The sequence below is a fragment of the Cryptotermes secundus genome, unplaced genomic scaffold (assembly GCF_002891405.2).
Source record: "Cryptotermes secundus unplaced genomic scaffold, Csec_1.0 scaffold3651, whole genome shotgun sequence".
NCBI classification, from domain to species: domain Eukaryota; kingdom Metazoa; phylum Arthropoda; class Insecta; order Blattodea; family Kalotermitidae; genus Cryptotermes; species Cryptotermes secundus.
In genome coordinates, this window is record NW_019728599.1 from 62,135 (window position 1) to 82,598 (window position 20,464).

At 37.7% G+C, this 20,464-nt stretch overlaps 1 protein-coding gene across 2 annotated transcripts in view; it reads left to right on the forward strand.

The window, feature by feature from the left end:
- The window catches only part of LOC111865310, a 41,258-nt gene that overhangs the window by 12,450 nt on the left and 8,344 nt on the right, over positions 1-20,464 (forward strand). Inside the window, exons 7-13 of one of the 2 annotated variants that reach the window (XM_023853218.2) lie at positions 1,042-1,155; positions 1,256-1,416; positions 2,098-2,275; positions 3,196-3,292; positions 6,684-6,806; positions 9,215-9,345; positions 12,726-19,563. In XM_023853218.2, the coding sequence (XP_023708986.1) occupies positions 1,042-1,155; positions 1,256-1,416; positions 2,098-2,275; positions 3,196-3,292; positions 6,684-6,806; positions 9,215-9,345; positions 12,726-19,563 (7,642 nt within the window). Of the gene's footprint in view, positions 1-1,041; positions 1,156-1,255; positions 1,417-2,097; positions 2,276-3,195; positions 3,293-6,683; positions 6,807-7,945; positions 8,019-9,214; positions 9,346-12,725; positions 19,564-20,464 lie in introns of those variants that run through there. The other variant, XM_033751771.1, reaches the window with a different exon arrangement.

The window sequence follows — 20,464 nt, forward strand, 5'->3', positions numbered from 1 at the left end:
CCATTTAAATTTTAAATCCCAGTTGTATAATAATTTGTCAGAGAGATGTGTTTCCACAGTGACAATTTATTGACTCTGCAAGTTTCATTTGTAAGCCCAACACATTTGGCACTCACATCTCCACGCTGTAAAAGTTGTATGTTGTTTTCCTAATTACTTTTATATTGAAATCAGTGAAGTGAACTGGCTTCACACAGCATTGACATTTGTTATCTGGAGTTTGATAGGAAGCGCTACCTTCTCCAGCATCACTGTTTTTCACCTCTTGTGTAACTTTCTGAACAGAATGTACATAAATTCCCATTGCTGCTGCTCTTTTATATATCTGTTGAACTAGTATTGTAAATGTTCACTCGCTGCAGTTTTTTTCCCATGAACTTAACATTATAAACTACCTGTCTTGTTTTTCTACATAATTTCTTACTCTGTTTGATTGACTGTATAGGAGGCATGCTTGACAAAGGACACAGAAACCAGTCTTGGTACAATGTTTAGCAAGACACTAAGAATGTAGTCACATTATTTTTACATTTAATGGCAATAACTAATGAATCACTGGAGCCACGCTTATGAGGTGGAGCAGAAACATACCTACATACTGAGTATGAAATACAGTTTTTAAGTCAACAGTTATAAATATGGCAGTGGTGTGAAAAGTTGAGGTTATGCCCAACAAATTTAATGTATACAGAATCTGTACTTAAGTTATAAGTTCTTCAGAGAAATAGAGTAAAATAAGAATAATGTAATAGAGTAATGGCTATGTTGGACTCTGTGGCTGTATTTCCATTTTTATGAATTGTTTTTGTTTACTTGTTTTGTTATATGTGATACTTTTCTTCATTTGTTTTTTATTTAAATATTCATCATTTTATAGCAGTGTAACAGGGAAGTAGGCTTTAAGGGTTCTGCTCAGAACTCCTTGTTATATTGTGCCAGAGTGCACTTACTGTAATATTATAGGCACGTCACTAGAAAGACTCCTATACACACTGTCACTTGAGTCCGCAGATTTTTAAATATAGCTATGTTTCCTCACAGGAATGTCGAACATTCTTGAATTTTGTCAACTCATCACTGGGCAGCAAACAGCTTGTATATACATTTGCTTGTGCAAGAGCATTTCTTGGAGATACAGAAGTCTTCAGACCAAAGGTACAGTTGTATATGAAACTGTTCATTAGTTAGTTCATTGTTTAGGTTCTGTTCCACTCAGTTTTCTTACTATATTTTCTAATGTAAATATTTTGTATAGGATATGAACTACAAAGAATTCTGGGTTGACTTCAACATGGGCAGCAAATGTGTCAGTATTTTGTGTGACAATTGTTCCTTGGCAAGTGGCACAGAAGGAAATGTCTGGGAGGTCGTTAGCATCCCATGCACTTCTGTCAAGAGGGCCATCGTGGACAGAGAGTCAGTATATTTAATCCTCTGATACATAAAGTTTCTTACCAAATGAATGAAGTTGTTCCATTTTTTTACAATTTCAGTAAATATCATGAAAAGTTAAACAGTTCCGTCTAGTGTGACTAGTGAAGATTTTTCTTATTTCAATTATTTATGCCCTTACATGTTTTGGTCTTCAGAGACCATCATCAGAGGGACATCTTTACATCAATACAGTTAGAAGCCACTATTACAATACATGTTCTAAAAGTTAAAATATATACATACAATAATAATATACACTTGGGTATAAAATCTAAAGTCTTTACAACTGCAGTGGCTGTTCCAATACATTAAAATATTTATAGTTGGTTTGTTAAGATTCTATTGGAATTCGTAAACCAAGCGGGTTCGTGTCGTCTCTCTTATTATTTCTTTTGACGGGGGCCGAACGTGTGCCGCCTTTTCGTTCTCAAGAAGAGGGCTCTTTTATGTTGTCCTGTATGTGTTTGTGGTGCACCATGTTGTTTCAACTGTTTTACTGTACTGTTTAACTTTTCATGATATTATTAGTGTGATGGACCAGAATGAAACAAACCATATTCAGTAAATGTACTTAAACTTGGTTTTTAATACATCATCTGATTCATCACAACCTCTGTCTTTATCATACCATTTCAAATTTGAAATGCTTTATATATATTTCAGAGTTGGTGGCATTGCATCAAAAATATCACTTATTCTGGAAATGGGAGAATTACGTGAAAGTGACGTGAAAGAATACCTTGTATCTGCAAAACAAATTAAAATAATATTTGAGCAGTGTTCAGGCCTGACCTGTTTGATGGATAAGGTCTTGCCAATGCTGTTTGGTGAAGTTTTTCAGGTAACTATGCATAGAATACATGACATATAGATGAAATCAGTGATTAATTTTTGATAGCATTGATTTTAAATCATGTGGTTATGGGATTTTTTCAGTTTCCCTAATCCTGCCAGCTACACTATGACGCTGGGGTTGACTCAGCCTCTAACAGACATGAGTACCAGGAATTTTCTTGTGGTTATAGGGCGGCTGGCACATAAGGCTGACAGCCTTACCGCCATCTGTGATTGTCTAGATGATGTGTGAGCCTTGACAGTCCACAACCCTGTGGGCCTTCATGGCCTGTTACAGGGATAGCTTTACCTTACCTTACTGTCAGTAATATAAATTTAACCTTTTAGCATCCGAAGTACACATATCGGTACAGTGATAGGTAGTTTTGTTTTGGCCAAAGTACACATATTTGTGCACTCGGGCATTTAAAAACTGATAGCAGAGTTGCGCATGCGCACCACTACTAGGAGTGCATGCATAATCCTGAATAATTATTTTTAAATACAGTAAAATTCAATGAACATAATTTTTGTGTGGTTATCTGCTTGATGTATATATAGCCTTGGCCCCTGCATTATCAAACTGAAGACCAATATATACCAGTAGCAAGTCTAACAGTAAGGTTACTATCATTTGAGATTCTTTTCAGGCTTTATATACCTTTATATACTCTAATTAATGTTTTTTCCTTCCATGTCTCAATTGTCAGAATGTTAATCACTTTAAAAATAGGTTATATCATGGGAAGATGAAGGTGACATTTAAATAGGGGAGACTGCTGTTGACATTGAAACAACTCCAACAAGGTTTTATTTGTTTATTTTTGCCACAACCACCAGAAAGACAGTTCCTGCTTGTGACTAGAAGCTCATGAAAAGGCTTGCACCAGAGCATCAAAAGTCTAACTATGACTAAAACGTTTGCAGGATATGAATGCTGTTGGGAAGGACCAAGTTCCACGTTCCTCAAATCTTAAGTTGCCTGGACGAACACATCACTCTTCATTCCAAAGGACATTAAAAAGTAAGTTCATAACATTCCTTGCTCTCATGTGTATTCTAATTATGACAGGATTTGTGTTTCTGCAAATATTTGTCAGAATGTTTACTCTTCCTGTAATGTTTTCCACTTTTACGAGTGGTTTATGTTTTTATTTAAAATTTAAAATGACTCTGGTCTAATCTCTAAACTTGGTGAGTAAATAACAATGGATTTATTGCCCCTATAAACACTTCTGTTAATAAGAGAGATCGTACACCTGTCACTACCTGGATTTGGACGGTTTTTTTTTTAATTGGGCTGAGTCTTAGTCCACTCGATATGTTGACCACTAATTAGCCTATTGCACCAGCCCCGGATGATAGATGATGAGTGTGGAGCAGTCAGAGGAATGAGGATTGGCAGGGGAAACTGAAGTACTTGGAGAAAACCTGCCCCAGTGCCACTTTGTCCACCACATATCCTACATGACTAGACCTGGGATCGAACCCAGGCTACCATGGTGGGCAGCCAGCAACTAACTGCCTTATCTATGGCGCAGCCTCAGATTTGGAGTAAGTAGGATGATGGCATATCTTGTATTCGTTTGTAGGCATAAAGCGCAACCTTGATTCCTAACAATAACAACAGTATTTACTGAGATAATTGTCAAATGATGTAGATTCATATATTATGGAATACCAGAGTATTCCAATGAACAGATCTCATGTAAGTTTACAAACTTGATATATTCTGGGCTCATTTAAATTGTCTGTAACATGTTCTAACTTCATATTGCCTCATATTAATTTAATATTATGGATCTTAGAGAGATAGGATGGGAGGGTATTGATTGGATTGAACTGGCTCAGGATAGGACCGGTAGAGGGCTCTTGTGAACACAGTAATGAACCTTCGGGTTCCATAAAATGCTGGGAAATTCTTGAGTAGCTGCAGAATTGGCGGCTCCTCCAGAAGGGCTCAGCTCCATGAGTAAATAAGTAAGTAAGTAAGTAAGTGATTGGCCCTCTCAGTGCTACCAAAAGGGAAAGTCTGTTGATGATAGGACACAATCATGAAGCAATGTCATAACAAGTACAGTATACGTATGGTTTTCAGGGCCATATTCCTTATTATTCTTCTTGCTCCAGTTGGATCCAGACCCCCTTCCACATATATGTCTCACCATGTTTTCCAAGTAGAGCTCATTCTGCTTGCTCCTAGCTTGGCTTCTCCTTCGACCCTTCAAAATGGAGGTAAACTTTTAACAGCCTATATAATGTCATATCCAGAAAACATACTCTTCATAGTTTCCGTCGTCAGAATTCCAAATTAAATATACTGAAGTTAAAGTACAGTTATTCCTGTGCTTAATTAATTATCACGCCATGAAGATGTATGGGGGAGTGATAGTATATCTCCTTGAATTCTTACCCTTGACACTAGATGGAGGTGAGTGGTCAAATTCACATCCCAGCCACTTTACCTCTGAAGAAAGAGCCACAAGTACCCATTAAATAGGAGCCTGGTCTAAATACTGTGGACAAGAGAAAATCTCCTTTCTCTGCTGAGAATTGAACCCCAATTCTTTGGTTGTCCAGCCCATAGCCATATTGAGCTATAAAAGGTATACATGAAGAGATTTGAAATTGTGAGAACTGAGGAACTGTGAAATGACAAGACGAAGAGAAGTAGGAAAATGAAGGTGTCCCTTATAGCGCAGTCAATAAAGTGATGGACTACAGGCTGGAGGGCTGGAGCCTGATTTCTGACAGAGGCAATAGACTTTTCTCTATTCTGCAGTGTCCAGACAAGCTTTGGTGTCTATTCAGCCTCCTATCCAATGGGTAATGAGGGCTCTTTTCCTGGGGGTAAAGCGAGCGTGAAACGACCACTCATCTCTGTCTAGTACAGAGGTCAAAAATGCTGCAGCTATACCTCCACTCCCCCATATGTCTCCATGGCAAGGTGCGTAATTAATTAAGCACACTGATGGCTTTCCTTTCTACCTTACTTTTATCTTATCCCTTATACGATGGGGATAAGGTCATGAAGCATACCATTTTGAAATGTTCTGAATTTAGAAATTAGAGACTGGAATTATGAAAAATTAGTAATTAATGATGTGAAGTTTACAAAGATAATAAGCTGTACAAACAGAACTGACATTAAAAATACTAAAACATGCTCATTTAAAGTCATTGAATAGAGGACTAGGTCTTCCCAGTGGTCTCTTTCCTTCTGGCTTTCCCACCAATATCCCGTATGCATTCCTTGTCTCCCCCATTCGTGCTACATGCCCTGCCCACCTCATCCTACTTACTTGATCATTCTAATTATACTTGGAGAAGAGTTGGCCAATCCTGGTCAAAACAAATTACATTGTCTCCATATGAGCACATTTCACAAATATATCTGCTCTGTTACAGTTACAGCTCATCACTTGTTCCGCATAGATTTCCTAATAAAGTGAAATACAGATGTATATGCACAGTAATTTAGATGAACACAGATATCAAGTATTTACTCAGTTCATTGTATCATAAAATATTCTCAATAGGCTAGGAGAATAATTTAGGCTAATAATTTTAGAATGTAACTTCCAGTTATGACAGTAGGTGTACAAAATCAACTGCAAATTCAGTAAAACATAGTACTGTGTGTTACTTTCCATTTTTTCCTCTGTTACTCATGGGATAATTGTGTAAAGTGTCATCAATTAATATTGCTACTCCATTGGCTGCTTTTTTCTCTCAGTCCATTTCACTGTACAGGCTGTAGTTCTGTAATATCTTGGTTCATTTTAAATGTTTCTTTGTTTCTGATACCATCGCAGTGTTTACTGTCTTTTCCTTTAGTTCTCTGGTTAGCTCAAATGCTTCTTTTATCTCTTTGATGCCTGTAATGCCCTCTGTTCATTTAACCAGTTGTAGTTAAGTAGCTGAGTCACTGAGTCTTCTGGGCTGATGAGCCTCACAGGAAAAAGATAGGTGATAGGGCTGCTGTCATAAGGCTTCCTGGCCAGACTCCCTGAGTTTTAATCCCACAGGAAAGATTACCACTTCTGCCAGGTTTCTTAGTCACATCATCTTCACTCTCACTGTGGATTTTACCATTGACCTTCAACAAGGGACCCTGACCAGTAACCTCACATTGAGTCAATGTGCACTGGGCCTTTCATTGACAGTAACATCTAGATCCATTGTGTTTTATGTAAACAAGTACACCTTGAGTAGGCTCTTGTTCTTCACCATGCACGACAGTCTTAAACATGGAGAGACTATTGCCCCTAGGTTTACTGAGGATCAGCTCTGAGCAAGCTCTTGTGAAGGTACTGTCTCTTGGGCTCCTTTGCCCCATCAAAAGTGGACTTCCATTATTTATATGTAGCCATGTAAATGCTTTGCTGTTGATTTGCATGTTGCATATGTTGCAGTGAGCACTAGTGGGGTGGCTGCTGTAAGTGTCAACAACAGCACCACACTTGACCATATGAGCAAGTACAAGCCTCTTCAGATCACAAAAAGCCCCAGGAATTGTAGAAGTAGTTTAGGCCAAGGCAAGTCTCCTTTCACTTTTATGTTATACCATGATTGTTGAATGATCAGTATTTATAATCATTTAAACTGTCTGGCTTTTTGATTGGTGCTGTAAGTAATTAATACTTTATTTGTTTGATCAGACAAATTCTTAAGCACTAGTATCATTTACTTTCATCCTGTGTGTGTTGGACTGCTGCATGCAACTACCTCCTGGTAACAGACAGGAGAAACTGCAGCAAGATTAACAGGAAACTATCTTAAGATTCTATATAGCGGCAACAGTAACTGTTTGATCTTAGTAAAACAAATTAAACAAAAAACTGAATGGCATTAATTTGCCTACTTTTATGTATGGTCTTTGGAGACTGGAACCAAAGAAGATAATCTGTTGAAAAAACTTTCAACTAATATATTAGTGAATGAAATACAGTAAAACTTGGTTATAGCAACATCGGTTTCTGCGACACCTTGTCTGTTGCGTCAAATATTCAATGGTATGAACTAATTCCTCATAAAGCAACTGTTTTTATACCTTGCTTAGTACGACATGCACAAATCCATCAACCTCGTATGTAACGTCATTTTCATTCCTGAATTTCTCTGATATGGACATTGAACGTAATTTAGAAAGTGTGTATTGGGCAAGTAACAGGAAACAGATGAAGATAACTGATTACTGTACTCGTATCTAGGTACAGTAAGGCACAACAATTGATGTAATCTACTGTAATTTGGTGAGTAGGCCTACCTTTAATATACAGTATTAGTGCGGTGTGTATTGTCAGTGAAAAGCGCTGTAATATGCCTTTGATATTACACATTTGGGCAATTCCACGTTAATGTTACGTTAGTCTGTACTTAACTACGTATTTCACTAAAAAATGCAACATTTTAACTCGGTTTTTGGTAGATTTTTACGTGACTAACATAAGGCTACTGTGGAAGTGCCCATTTCGGTTACAACAACATTCGTTTATAACGACACTATTTTTAGGTCCCTTTGATGACGTTATAACCAAGTTCTACTGTATAAACATGTAAATTGAAATTTTAAACTACTGAAGTACACACCTACTGACTGAAAAAAATTATTGTGTTGGTTATTTGAATTTCTGTCTAATAAGAACTCAGGTTTTAAATGTGGATGTAAGCTTTGTACTGTTTTCGTGTATGATATTTGACTTTTAAACCATTGTCTGTCTTCTCGGTTATGTGTGACCAGGAACACAGTGAGTAGTTAGTTTTTCTCAGTTAAGAAATTTTGCTGTTACGCAGTTGTCAAGTGAAATATACATAAAAAATTCCCATCTTTCCTATCCTTTTTGGAAAGAGTCATATGCTGTTGTAGATGTGAAGTGTGTACTCTAAAAGTCGTGTAGCTGTAGTTGTAAAACTTTTTGTCCTCTTAACTTCTGGCTGCCCACCAGAATGAGAAGTCCATTTCTGAGGTTTGTGATTTCATTGCTGTGAATCACTTAGTGACCTGCAGCCCATCATAGGATCCAAATAGTTCAGTGCAAGCCAGCCAGTCAGAATGACAATGTTTCATGTGTAGAGGAAGGCAAAACATACAAAGGCTATTGTAAAAGTTATATCTGGTGAACTGTTGGCAAAACAAGCAATGACAAAAAATTGTATTATATGCAAAAAATTTATCTCTGGTGAACTGTTAACAAAACAAGCAGTGAGGAAAAAAAAATATTATATGCAAAAAGTAAGTACATACTTAAGCTTCTTCTCAACATAGTCGCCTTCGGAATTGGAGCACTTGTCATATTCGGGAATAAGTTTTTGTTTGCCTGTGTCAAAGAAGTCTGTCGCCTGTGAGCTCAGCCACGTTCTGACACCTTCCATCAATTCCTTGTTGTAAAAGCACTGTGATCCCAATCAGGTCTTCAGGTAGGTAAACAGGTGGTAGCACCTTGGAGTGAGATCAGAGCTGTAAGGAAGGTGGTAAAATAGAATAGTATAATCACACGGGCACAGTATGAATTCATATTGATTAATGACGCAATTCAGAAGCTTAACAGTATTCGTCTATGCCTGAGGATGACCCAAGAAAGGGTTCGAAATATGTAGTGATACCACTAAAAGGTAATAAAAGCAAACATTGACACAGTAGTGCCTATTTTGTTTCTTTTTTATTATTTATTGTGCGACTGTCCCAACTTATATCTATTCATAAATAACACACAACAGACTGCATACCATAAAGGTAAGCAAAAAAAAATGCTGTATGTTGATGGTCATAATTAAATACCTCATGAAACTGTGAAGTGGATTGAAGTATGTTGGGATCATAGCCAGTGGCTGGCTTTTGTACTAGCAGTTTTGAATTTTCAGGTTCTATTATCAGTTTGTGTCACTTGTGAAGTGATGCAAATTGTGCTTAATGTATAGCTTTCAAGTGAGTATTTCCTTTTAGGAACAGCTGCAGGTAGGACTGACGTTATAGTCATTCAGAAGGCAGAGAATGCAGTTCCGTATGAACCCCTGAAAGCTGATGAGCATCTTGTATTGGAGAGCCCTGATATTGAGACACCTGATCCCAGCAAGGTAATAATGGCAAAATGATATTTTCACATATTAAATGAAACCTGTATTTAGGCCAAAACTTCAACATCATCTTGTTATAAGATGTAAGCTACTTTGGATAGCATCACATTGATTAAATTTTTTAGTGAAATTCTGTATTGCTTATGTGAAATATTCTCTGCATATAGCATTCTGAAACACACAGATTTAAATACCGTCCTGCACCTGACAGCACTCTAAAGGGCTCCTTTCTCTAATATTTCACAGGAAACCAACAAAATGAGGGTTCAGTACTTTGGGGGTTGTTGTTAATATGAATAGTTACTCACTAAAAAAAACTCTGTTGCCTGAGTCCGCAAGTGAGCTATACCAACTGAGCGAGAGCCACTTGTCAGCGAAGTTAGTGTCAACTTTAGTGGATAGAGGGTGTCATGTGGTAAGCGCAACAAATCCACACGGCTGTTAATTTTGGTTTTCTAGACCAGAGTCGCTATTTCCTTGAAATAGCTGCTTAATTATCCTCATGAGGCTGAGTGGACCCCGTTCTCAGAAAATCTGGTAGCGCCAGGAATCGAACCCAGACCCCTGGATCTGTAGCCAGGAACTCTGACCACTAGACCACAGAGGCGGTCAGTTACTTACTAGAATTCCTTATTTATGAAGGAAGATGAGAGATAAAAGATCTCTCTTAGGGAGCAGATTTTTAAGTGTTTGAAGAGTATTTTTTAAAATGGAATAAAATTGGTTATGATCCATATGTATGCCACATAATCATTTGTTTTCCAGACTCACCACAATATTAGATTTGTGCAGTTAAGAAAAACTCCTGTGCAAAATTGAGACAGAATAGAATCTGGTGACTCATTTGATGATCATTTCAAAATTTCTAAAACATAACACTCTTTGAAGGGAGGTCATGTGTTGTTCCCTTTGCATCTGCATTCTTCAGAAGATGAATCATGTTCTTTCTCCTGTAATCTACAAGAACTATTAGAATACCAGTAATTTTGAAGTTTCATCTGATAGATAAGAGATGGGCTCTTCTGGAAATTCAGAAGGCTTTTATGGGTTGCAACATTTGATGTACAGTTCATATAAAATTACATCCATGCCGATGAATGCACAGTACATATTTATGCATTTTTGTGTCTATGAGCCTGCCAAATTCACCTTGGAGACTGCATTTGCATGCACATCATAATTTTTCCACCTCTTCCATAAGTATTACATGTTGTTGTCATTTATGATCCACAAAAGGAGCCAGTAACTAGTACAATTCAGTATACCCATTGCTTAATGGACAGAACAATGGAATGATGGACATATTCATCATACCCAGTGTACATAACTAGACGACATCATAGGCACTGTACCCAATTAGAATGTTGACTATGATACTAAAATTCATATCAGTCACAAAATGAAACAACAGCAGCAGTAAAACAATTTTCTGTTAAAACAACTTTATATTTCACCATACCCTAATTATTCCAAGTATGTGTGCAAGTGCATGCGTACATACACAGACACACACAGATTCATCATGAAAGCTTATTAGGAGCACTGTTGAAGGTGTTGGTACATCTGATCGCAGAAACGGAGATTTTAGTGGGATTGCTAATTGAGAGAGGACATTTCTTAGGGGCGACAAACTCTGTCGTTTTAGTCCGCAAGCGAACTATACCGACCGAGTGATCGTCGCTTGCCGGTGAAGTTAGTGCCAACTTTTTGTGGATAGAGGGTGTCACATGGTCAGCACAATGGATCCCCATGGCCGTTAATCTTGGTTTTCTAGACTGGAGCCGCTATTTGCTTGAAATAGCTCCTCAGTTATCCTCACGAGGCTGAGTGAACCAGGTTCCAGACCCACTAGTTCTCAAAAATCTGGTAGCGCTGGGAATCGAACCCGTGACCTCAAGGTCTGTAGCCAGGAACTCTGACCACTAGACCACAGAGGTGGTCAACTCTGTATTGTGATATCTGTAATTTTAAATTTGGCACTTTATTTTGCATTGGCTGTTAGAATGATTATGACTGATGAGTCACATAAAAACTGATTTGCATAAAGTACTACTCTGAGAGTCCTTTGGAGAAAACACCTACAGAATACCATACCTGAGATTCTTTATCCAGTCACCTGAATGCAAGCCATACGTAGATCTAATTGCATTTGCTAGAATTGTTTATTGGGATTTGTATTAAGAAATAAATATCAGATAATTAGATAATTTTGTCAGCTCAGTAGTTGCAAAGTTATGATCAATATATTGTCACATGTTGGGTGTGTGACACGCGACAAATAACTTCACGCCGTATTGGATATAGTGAATTTATTGCACATTCACTCTTACAGTCGCACCATTTACAATCTTAACATTACTGCCATTGGCAGTATCACAAATACTCCAACAAAAGATAGACAGCTATGGGCTGGTTACTCTTTCTCTAGTAACTCACTCACTAGTAACTGCTACTCACAAACTGGCTAACTACTGACTGACTACTCACTCCCTGGCTAACTCCTAACTAACTCTTGAATAGTGTTCGCTGCTCCTTATTTAGCCTCGTTACGGACAACACAGAAAACAGTTACGTAATAGGCACCACTGTTGCGTAACGTCATGTTTACCAACTGCCTAGGAACAGTCGTTGCATGGACTCCCCGCTGTGTTTACAAAGGCGTTGCTGGGCAGCGCTGCTGGGAGTTGTTTACGGCTATGTAGCAACTGCAGCGTCCCATATTATGTAACCGCGGGGAAAGGGGTGTCTACCGAGCATTGCACACTGATGGACGGAATGGGGGGTATGTGATGTCACTCACGAGATCACAGAGTTCACGTGACCCCCACCTCCTGCTATGCCATCCACGTCATAATATTATCATGGCACTGAAGACTATGTTCCGTCATAGAGGAAGGAGATTCATGTTACTCCTTGAACTGTTTCCTGAAGAAATTAGAATATTAGAACTTATATTGGTAATTGTAATTATTGCTAAGCATTTCGTTCCTACATGCTCCGTTATCTCTATTCAGACACCCATCTGATCAAGGCCACCCACAGATGGCTGAATCTTTATGTGGTGTTACACAGAATACAGATCTTATGAAAGGAGAAAACTTCTTTTGTCTATATATCCCAGCTGTACATTTGAGCAGATTGTTGATAATATTTATCTGAAATCGACAGAGCTCTGTCTTCTTTTTATGAGGAGAAGGGATGTGCCCTAAAATCCTGTTTGTACACAGAAAGTTCAATTTTTGACTTCTAGTGAATCATACCACCAAATTACCCTTTTCACCCAAAAATTTAAGTTATATGTTCACTAGAGAAATTTCACATTGTCTTTAGCTTCTGAAACTTATGTTTTCACTAATTAATTATGTTGGAATTTGTTGTAGGGCTTGAGGGAAATACTGGCAGAGCACCATATTGAGAGGTACAAGAAAAATCCACCTTCTCTCATAATTAGTCCTCAGCTCAGCCATATCAGTGAAGAAAAGTTATCACAGATATCTACTGGTGTACATGCAAGTCCACAGTATGAAATATCCACCAATAGTGGATCCCCAGCTTTTCCTCCCATTTCTAAAGTTGATGCAAATTTTCTGAATAGTCAGGATGATAATTTGAAACAGCACAGTGAAGAAAGCGACTTGGTTAAAAAAGGAAATGACAGGTACTCAGAATCTGTTCCTTCAGTTTCCTATTGCAGTAGAGGAGGAGAAGGGAACTGTGAGTCTGTAGGCCAGAGAATGGACCGCATTGCTTCACACAGTGCAAGCATGACACCCACCATTCATATTTCAAGAATAGATAGGATAGAAAATAAAATTGTGAAACATAAGCTCTTAGGCTATGGAGTGAAGTCAGCCAAGTTTTCCTGTATTAAAGTAGGTTTTGGATTATTTTCGTCTGAACAACAAAAGGTGGATGTGAATATGAAAAACAGCATTTCCAACACAATAGAACAATGTGAAATAAAGAAGACATCTTTTAATGAAGAAACAAAAAGTGTGGATCATAAACCAGGCAGGATCATGTCAAGTTTGAAAGAAAATATCAGACCCAAAGTAATGGAACAAAATATTGCTAGGAAAGATATTGGAAAGGAAAGGTTTCATAAAACAAAGGAATGTAACAAAGGCTCCAGCTTAATTGTAGACTCTGCAAATAGTACATACAAATTCAAGCCAAGTTCCATTATTGGAAAATCTGATGGAGCAGAATTATCAGAAAATATTTCCATGATAAATTCTGACTCCAAGAAGGGTACAGTAGTCTCCAAAACATCACTTCAGAGAGCAAGAAAATTATTACAGAAACCTCAAGCACTGAATGGGGACAGCTCAGAAAACAGTGCAAAGTTTAAAAAAGTTGAGAAGGTAACAAATACTGAAGTAATTTTGTGTGAGAAATCAAAAGAATTATTACACAAACCTGAAGAACTTGCTGAAGTGTCAGTCTCAGCTAGTTTACAAAGCAATTCAGAGGTTCAGAAGGATAAAAATAAAAGAATGACTGCGAGATCAGTTCTGGAGAGCTGTTCAGTATCCAGAGAAATGAAGAATATGGGAATTACAAAGGTACTCTTGTTACATAGGACCAAGGATGTTTCTGATAAATCACCAAAACAGACTACACTTTCAGATAATGGAAATACAACTGACAAGTCAGAGACATTCCTGTATAAGTATGAAGAGAAGGATGAATGCCAGGCTACAGAGAATGCTGTACAAAATGATTCTGATATTGAAAATATTAAACATACGGCAAAATCCAATGCAACATTTAAAGGAAAATCCCAAAAGTTGTGTAATAAACGTATTAAACCATCAGCCTCAGACACTATTTCAGTCAGGACCTTAGAATTTCAAAAGGCTGCTACAGGAAATACATCCACTGAGAAAGCAAAAAACTTATTGCACAAACCTCTTGAAGAGACTGAAATTTCAACATTAAAACTTGATGCACCCAACCCGTCCAGTTATTGTGAAGTTACACGGGCCACCAGCTCTAGGATGACAGGAGGCGCAACTAAAGAGCTGTGTAATAATGAACAGGGGGAAGTTCCAGTCTCAGAAGATTGTGTTGAAAATAACACAACAGCAAATTGTGGAAACATTACTAAAGTTCATTTGAGACTGCGTAACAAACAGCAGGAAGAGATGGGGAACTGTGTTGTGAATAACCGTGATCCGTTAGTGAAATCCATAGCTATAAGAGCAAGAAAGGTCACTAAGAAATCTCAGGAACAAATTTATTTACTGGAAAGTAATGTGCAACATGATTCAGATTTTCTTGAAGATATGAAAATATCAAACACCAGAAACAAAGTTGAGGGAAAGATGCAATTAAATTACAGGCAGCAGGAAGAACTAAGGGATCATGGTGTTAACTCTGATTCAGTGCCACAACCAACAGTTAACAAATTAGGACCATATAACCAACCTCAGGAAGAATCTGAGGCATTGAAAAATAATGTACAAAATAAATCCAATATTTCTGAACATAAAAAGAAGGTAAATTCCAGAAAGGGAATGGAGAAGTCTTCAGGACTGCATAAAAAACAAGAGAAGGTGTTGGGAAACTGTGCTATGATTGATTCAGATTCACTAATAGAACCAACAGCTAACAATTCAAAAAGAAAATGTAAATCACTGAAAAAGAAAGTACTAAACAAATTACACTTTACTGAAGCTAAGAAGAAGACCAGTTCAAAACAGACAACCAGGAGATCTGAAAGACTGAATACCAAACAAAAGGTGGAAGTGACAAATTTTTCTGTGGATATCTCTGATTCATTGGCGAAACCAACAGCATGCAGGCCCATAGAACTAGGTCAGAAACCACTAGAAGAAGGTGAAGCATCAAATTCTGCAGATAATTTGCATGGACAATGCATTCCTTCTACAATATTAAGCTGGAGTCCCAAAAAACTTATCCATGAAGGTGAAGAAAAGATTCGATCTTTCAATTCTGAAATGTCGGACGTACTTCAAAATAAACAACAGATTTTCATCAACACTTCTGTGGTTAACAGACAAAATTCATGTCATATGTCAGGTGGAAGTATTGTAGATCTCATGTTGAAAAACAATCTATCCAATAAACAGGTGGCTTCTACTAATGAGGCATTGAATGACGGATTTAAAGAAACGGATAATATGGCAGTTGGTGAAGGGAAGAGTTCTGAGCTACATCAACGCCACCAGATGGATGTTACTGCAAATGCAACTACCAACAAACTGAGACAGGTTCTGCAGAAACCTCAGATGGTTATGTGTCCTGGAATAGTCAACGAAGGTAGGATGGTTGGTAATCAAGATAGTTCAGGGTTCAGTGCAGTGATTAATGATGGGAAATCTCATGACGTTGAAGAGACATTAGGAAGGGTCCATTCTAAAATTCATACTTCTTCAGACAATTACCCAGAAGAGCAACATGATCATATGATAAATGGTAAAAGTGCTGATGTTCCTAATATTTTAGGAAATGACATTCTGTCTTCTCACAGTGCACAAGAGCATAGTGATTCTAATGGCAGGAAGTTAGGATCCCCTTCTGACATTTCTTGTGGCCCAAAGAAACAAAAATATATAACTACCTCTTCAAAAGATGATTGTTCCATAAACAGTAATTCCATATCTAGCAAAATGTCTGGTAAGATATCAAGATCTGTTTCAAAAACGGACTCAAAGAAGAATACCAGTAAGGGTATTCAAGAGCACTCTGTTATCAGGAAGCCAAATCATTCCAGCCTTGACCTCTCCAAGCTTCAGCAATTAATTAGTGAATGGGACAGTGACACAGAGGGAGTCAGAAGTGATGAATGCTTACAGGATGAGCAGCCACCTTGTAAGAATGTGATGCCCCATGATGTGGATATGATTACAAATCCACCAGCAGTTATCCTACAGCAGCATCTTAAAGAGAAGGACATTAATAAGGCTGATGATAAGCATGAAAAGTTACTGTTGGGTGAAGCTTCAAATACTAATGGAAAGAATCCAGATTTAACAGTGAATGAGGAATTAAACAAACATTCTAAGTCACCATTAATATCACATACAATCTCAGTAAAGCTCCAAAATGTAGTCGAAAATACATCTGAATCCAGAAATGAGGAATTGATATTGAGTGAGAATTCAAAAGCCAAAGGTGCCTTAAATTCAAGTAGTACTCAGAAAGTACATGCACGAAAGGCTGTAAAATCATCTTATCAGTTAGAACATGTGTGTTCAAGCCCAAAAAAAGATAATTTGAAACAAATGCAAGGGCTACCAATTACCAAGATTGTTCCTTCACCAGAAGCACTTACTCAGCTATCCAAGACCCAAGAAACAAGCAATGATAGCATTAAAACACCATCTCGAAAAAGGAGACTGTATTCTGTAGATGAGAGTCATGAATTAATAGAACCGAAAGATTGTGATGACCACTCTGGCATATCCACTCCTCGCATTCCATGCCCTTCCAGAGGGGCAAAGAGAAGATTAATGTTAGGCAGAAAAAGTAATGTAAATGGAACAGTGACTAAGAAACTTCAAGATGGAAAGGGAGAAAGAAAGAAGGAAGAACCTTTTTCAGCATGCAGTGAAAGGGATCAATTTTGTGTTACTGTTTCAAGTTTTGGAGGACTGTCACAGAGAGCAGAGTTGCATGTATCAAAATCAACTCAGGATTCAATGAAGAATTTCAGTGGTAGGTGGCGTAACAGGTATTTGGAGGAAGTAATGAAGCATAAAGGTGAAAAGAAATGCAGAGAAATAGTGGAACGTCCGGTGTACAGTTCAGTGTACTCTGACTTTGAGACAGACAGTGACAGTGTTGTTAGCTGGATGGAACCTACAAAACAAAAGGCATCAAAAATTGTTCAGAAGCCTAAAATAACTTATGAGAAAAAGGGAAGAAAAATGTTCCCAAATAAAAAGAAAAGGAAACAACTAATAGTGTCTGATGTTGAGAAAGAAAATGATAGTGTTTTTAGCCAGTTAGAACGCAGAAAACAGAAAGTATCCAAAACTGTTAAAGATCCAAAAATAAGTAATGAAAATAAGAACAGAATGATTTGCTCAAATAGACAGAAAAAGGGATTGGTCTTGTGTCCCAAACAATGCAAGAGCCAGTCGTCATTTCCTACAGCTGAGAAGAGCATTATCAGACCTAAAACTAGAAAGAATAAATTCTGTAAACCAGCTGCTGAGAATCATATTTCGCCTAGGAAGAAATCTTGTTTCAATCACAGTGTTAGAACATTTGCAACGCATGCAGTAGAAAATCGGCACTCACATTTTGACTTGTTTCGTAGTAAGGAAAATGAAGGAATGGAAGAAACAGTTCCTGTAGAAATTAACATTCTTCCATGTCTTCAGGCTACAGGTACATTTGACACTAGGCATTTGTCCTCCTCAAATACAGAAGCAGAACATGCTGCTGGAAATAAAATTGTTGCTATAAAAGATAATGAACTATTAAGTGATTATGGAGTAAAAAAGAGGAATGTGAGAATTACTGGTAAAAGCACAGTTATTGATGTGCCACCGCCAAAAAGGCAGGTGACTGACAAAACGGAAGAAATACTTCTTCAGGATGTCTTCAATTTAGGTTCAGCATCCAGTGGCATGGCTGCTAGCAATTCTAAAATTCCAGCTTCTGAAGGCTTGTCTTCCTTAACATGTGGAAAGAAACTCGTTTATCAAGATCAAGGCTGTAGTTCTGAAGAGAAGGATGAGGTTGCTGATGACACAGGTAACAGGAAAATACAAACAGGTGTGACCAGTAAAGAATCTATGAAATATGTCTACAAACCATTACTTGGAGTGCACAGAAGAGAGACAGATGATACTAAGAACATGTACATGGAAAGAACTTCTGCCCACTCATCAGATAAAGTTATGGAAATGCACAGTGATTGTAATGGAACAAGATGTAATCAAAATGTTGCATCTAGTTTCCATTCTTCATCTAATGTACACACAAATTTTACTGCAGAGGAGAATAACAATGTTGCAGTTCCATTGCAAGCTGCAAAGGACATCTGTCAGAGGTCTCCTCAGAACAACACAGGCTACTGCTCTGATCGTTCTCTTCTAGCTTCTGAAGATGATTTTTGGGACTTTTTAAAAGAATTTTCAGAGAGTTCAGAGGAAGAGACAAATATGTATGATAATCTGGATTGTAACAGTATGGATGTGATGAAACATATGTTAGAAGATCAGAAAAGAGGCAGGAAGGCAGTACATGGGAATAAAACAGACAAACTTGTCACTAATGCCTCACTCCTACTTGAAGGCACTGGAAACTGTGGTGTAAAAGAACATGAAGAAGAAGAAGGTGGGATGTTAAATGGTCTGTGTTCTGTTATTGAACCAGAACAATCTTGTATTTCAAGTCTTCCTTCATTAGCTCTGCAACATGCGAATAGCTTGAACTATAGTTCCTCACTTTCACCATCTGGTGCAGTCAGTAGTTTATCGCTTTCAGTGGGAGATAGGCAGTCTCTTCGCCCTCAGACTGGTTCATCATATTATGAGAGAGGCGAGAAACATCTCAGCAAAACTAAGGATTTATCAGTTTCCAAGAAAGATAAACCTCCTAATAGCTCAAACACTGGATCACCATATTCTGGGAGAAGTCAGAAATCTCAAGGTCAAATTACTGAATCTCCTTCTTCTGAGGAAAATGAGCAGTATGTTAATTCTCCAGATTCTGAGAGAGGTCATAAACTTCCAGGTCAAATTAATTTGTCACTTTCCAAGAAAAGTGAGCAACTTATGAGCTCAGCCATAGGTTTATCATATCCTAAGAGAGTTTGGAAACCTGTCAGTCCATGTGCAAGAGACATTGTTCCCCTCAGTCGTGTTTGCATTGCTTCACTTCCCACAGAAGCTGAAGCCAGTAATAATTCAGACTCTGGTCTGTCACAGTCTAAGAAAATGGTGCAATCTCTCAGAGCAGATAGTACTTCCAGAGAACTCTCACGGCAAGGCGCTAGCCATTCACCACAGAAAAGTATGCTATTCAGTCTTGAATCTGCAGCTGAAGATTCAGATAAAAAGTGTGTGCAGAGTACTAGAGGAGTACTTACGCATAATAAGAAAAGTAGATATTCTAATAAGAAAAAAATGGAATGTACCATTGTAGCCAAAGAAAGAAAAAAGAGGAAACAAAATACCAGCATGGATCTGACTTTTGATGGCAGGACCATGGCAATGAGAGGATTGACTGAAGCCAATGGTAGGTAAACATAAGAATGGACCAGCTACCTGCTTCTTAGTACAGGGTATTCTTTGAATGGATGGTAGTCATTCAGTATATCAAGGAATTCCAAATGACTATCATCTTGATCACAAATCACAAACATTAAATCTCATTCTGAACTGCTTTAATACAGTTGATGTCTGTGTAACATATTTCTCTAACGTTCAGTGTAATGCTATAATTCCACCTATGTCTGTGACTGTCAACTGATGTTTTTCACAAATGGTTTTCCAACAAAAGTTCTGTACAAATTTCTGCTACATGGCCATCTCATCCTTCTTAGAGATTATCATAATAATATAAGTTGTTCACTACCACAAATTGCAAAACTCTTTTATTATGTATTTTCTTCATTCTCCCATTACTTCATGTTTCTGAAGTCCCTTTGTTACTTCATTCTCAGACATCCCCAAGTCTCTGTTCTGCTTGCTTATCTGCATGATCTTTAAAGCTTTGAGCACTGAAATCGAAAGACGCTTTCTGTATATTGTTGACTGATTAAACATACCCTTACCATATATTTTCACAAAGGAATTCCTTTAGTGTGTAGCCAGGAAGTTTTCAGAGTAATAAAAAAAATATATCCTCTGTATATAAGACATGTTGAAGACAAAAATAGCAACATTTCTGCAGATAGCCCAGCACTTTTCCTCAAAACATNCGTTAGTCACGTATAAATCTACCAAAAACCGAGTTAAAATGTTGCATTTTTAGTGAAATACGTAGTTAAGTACAGACTAACGTAACATTAACGTGGAATTGCCCAAATGTGTAATATCAAAGACATATTACAGCGCTTTTCACTGACAATACACACCGCACTAATACTGTATATTAAAGGTAGGCCTACTCACCAAATTACAGTAGATTACATCAA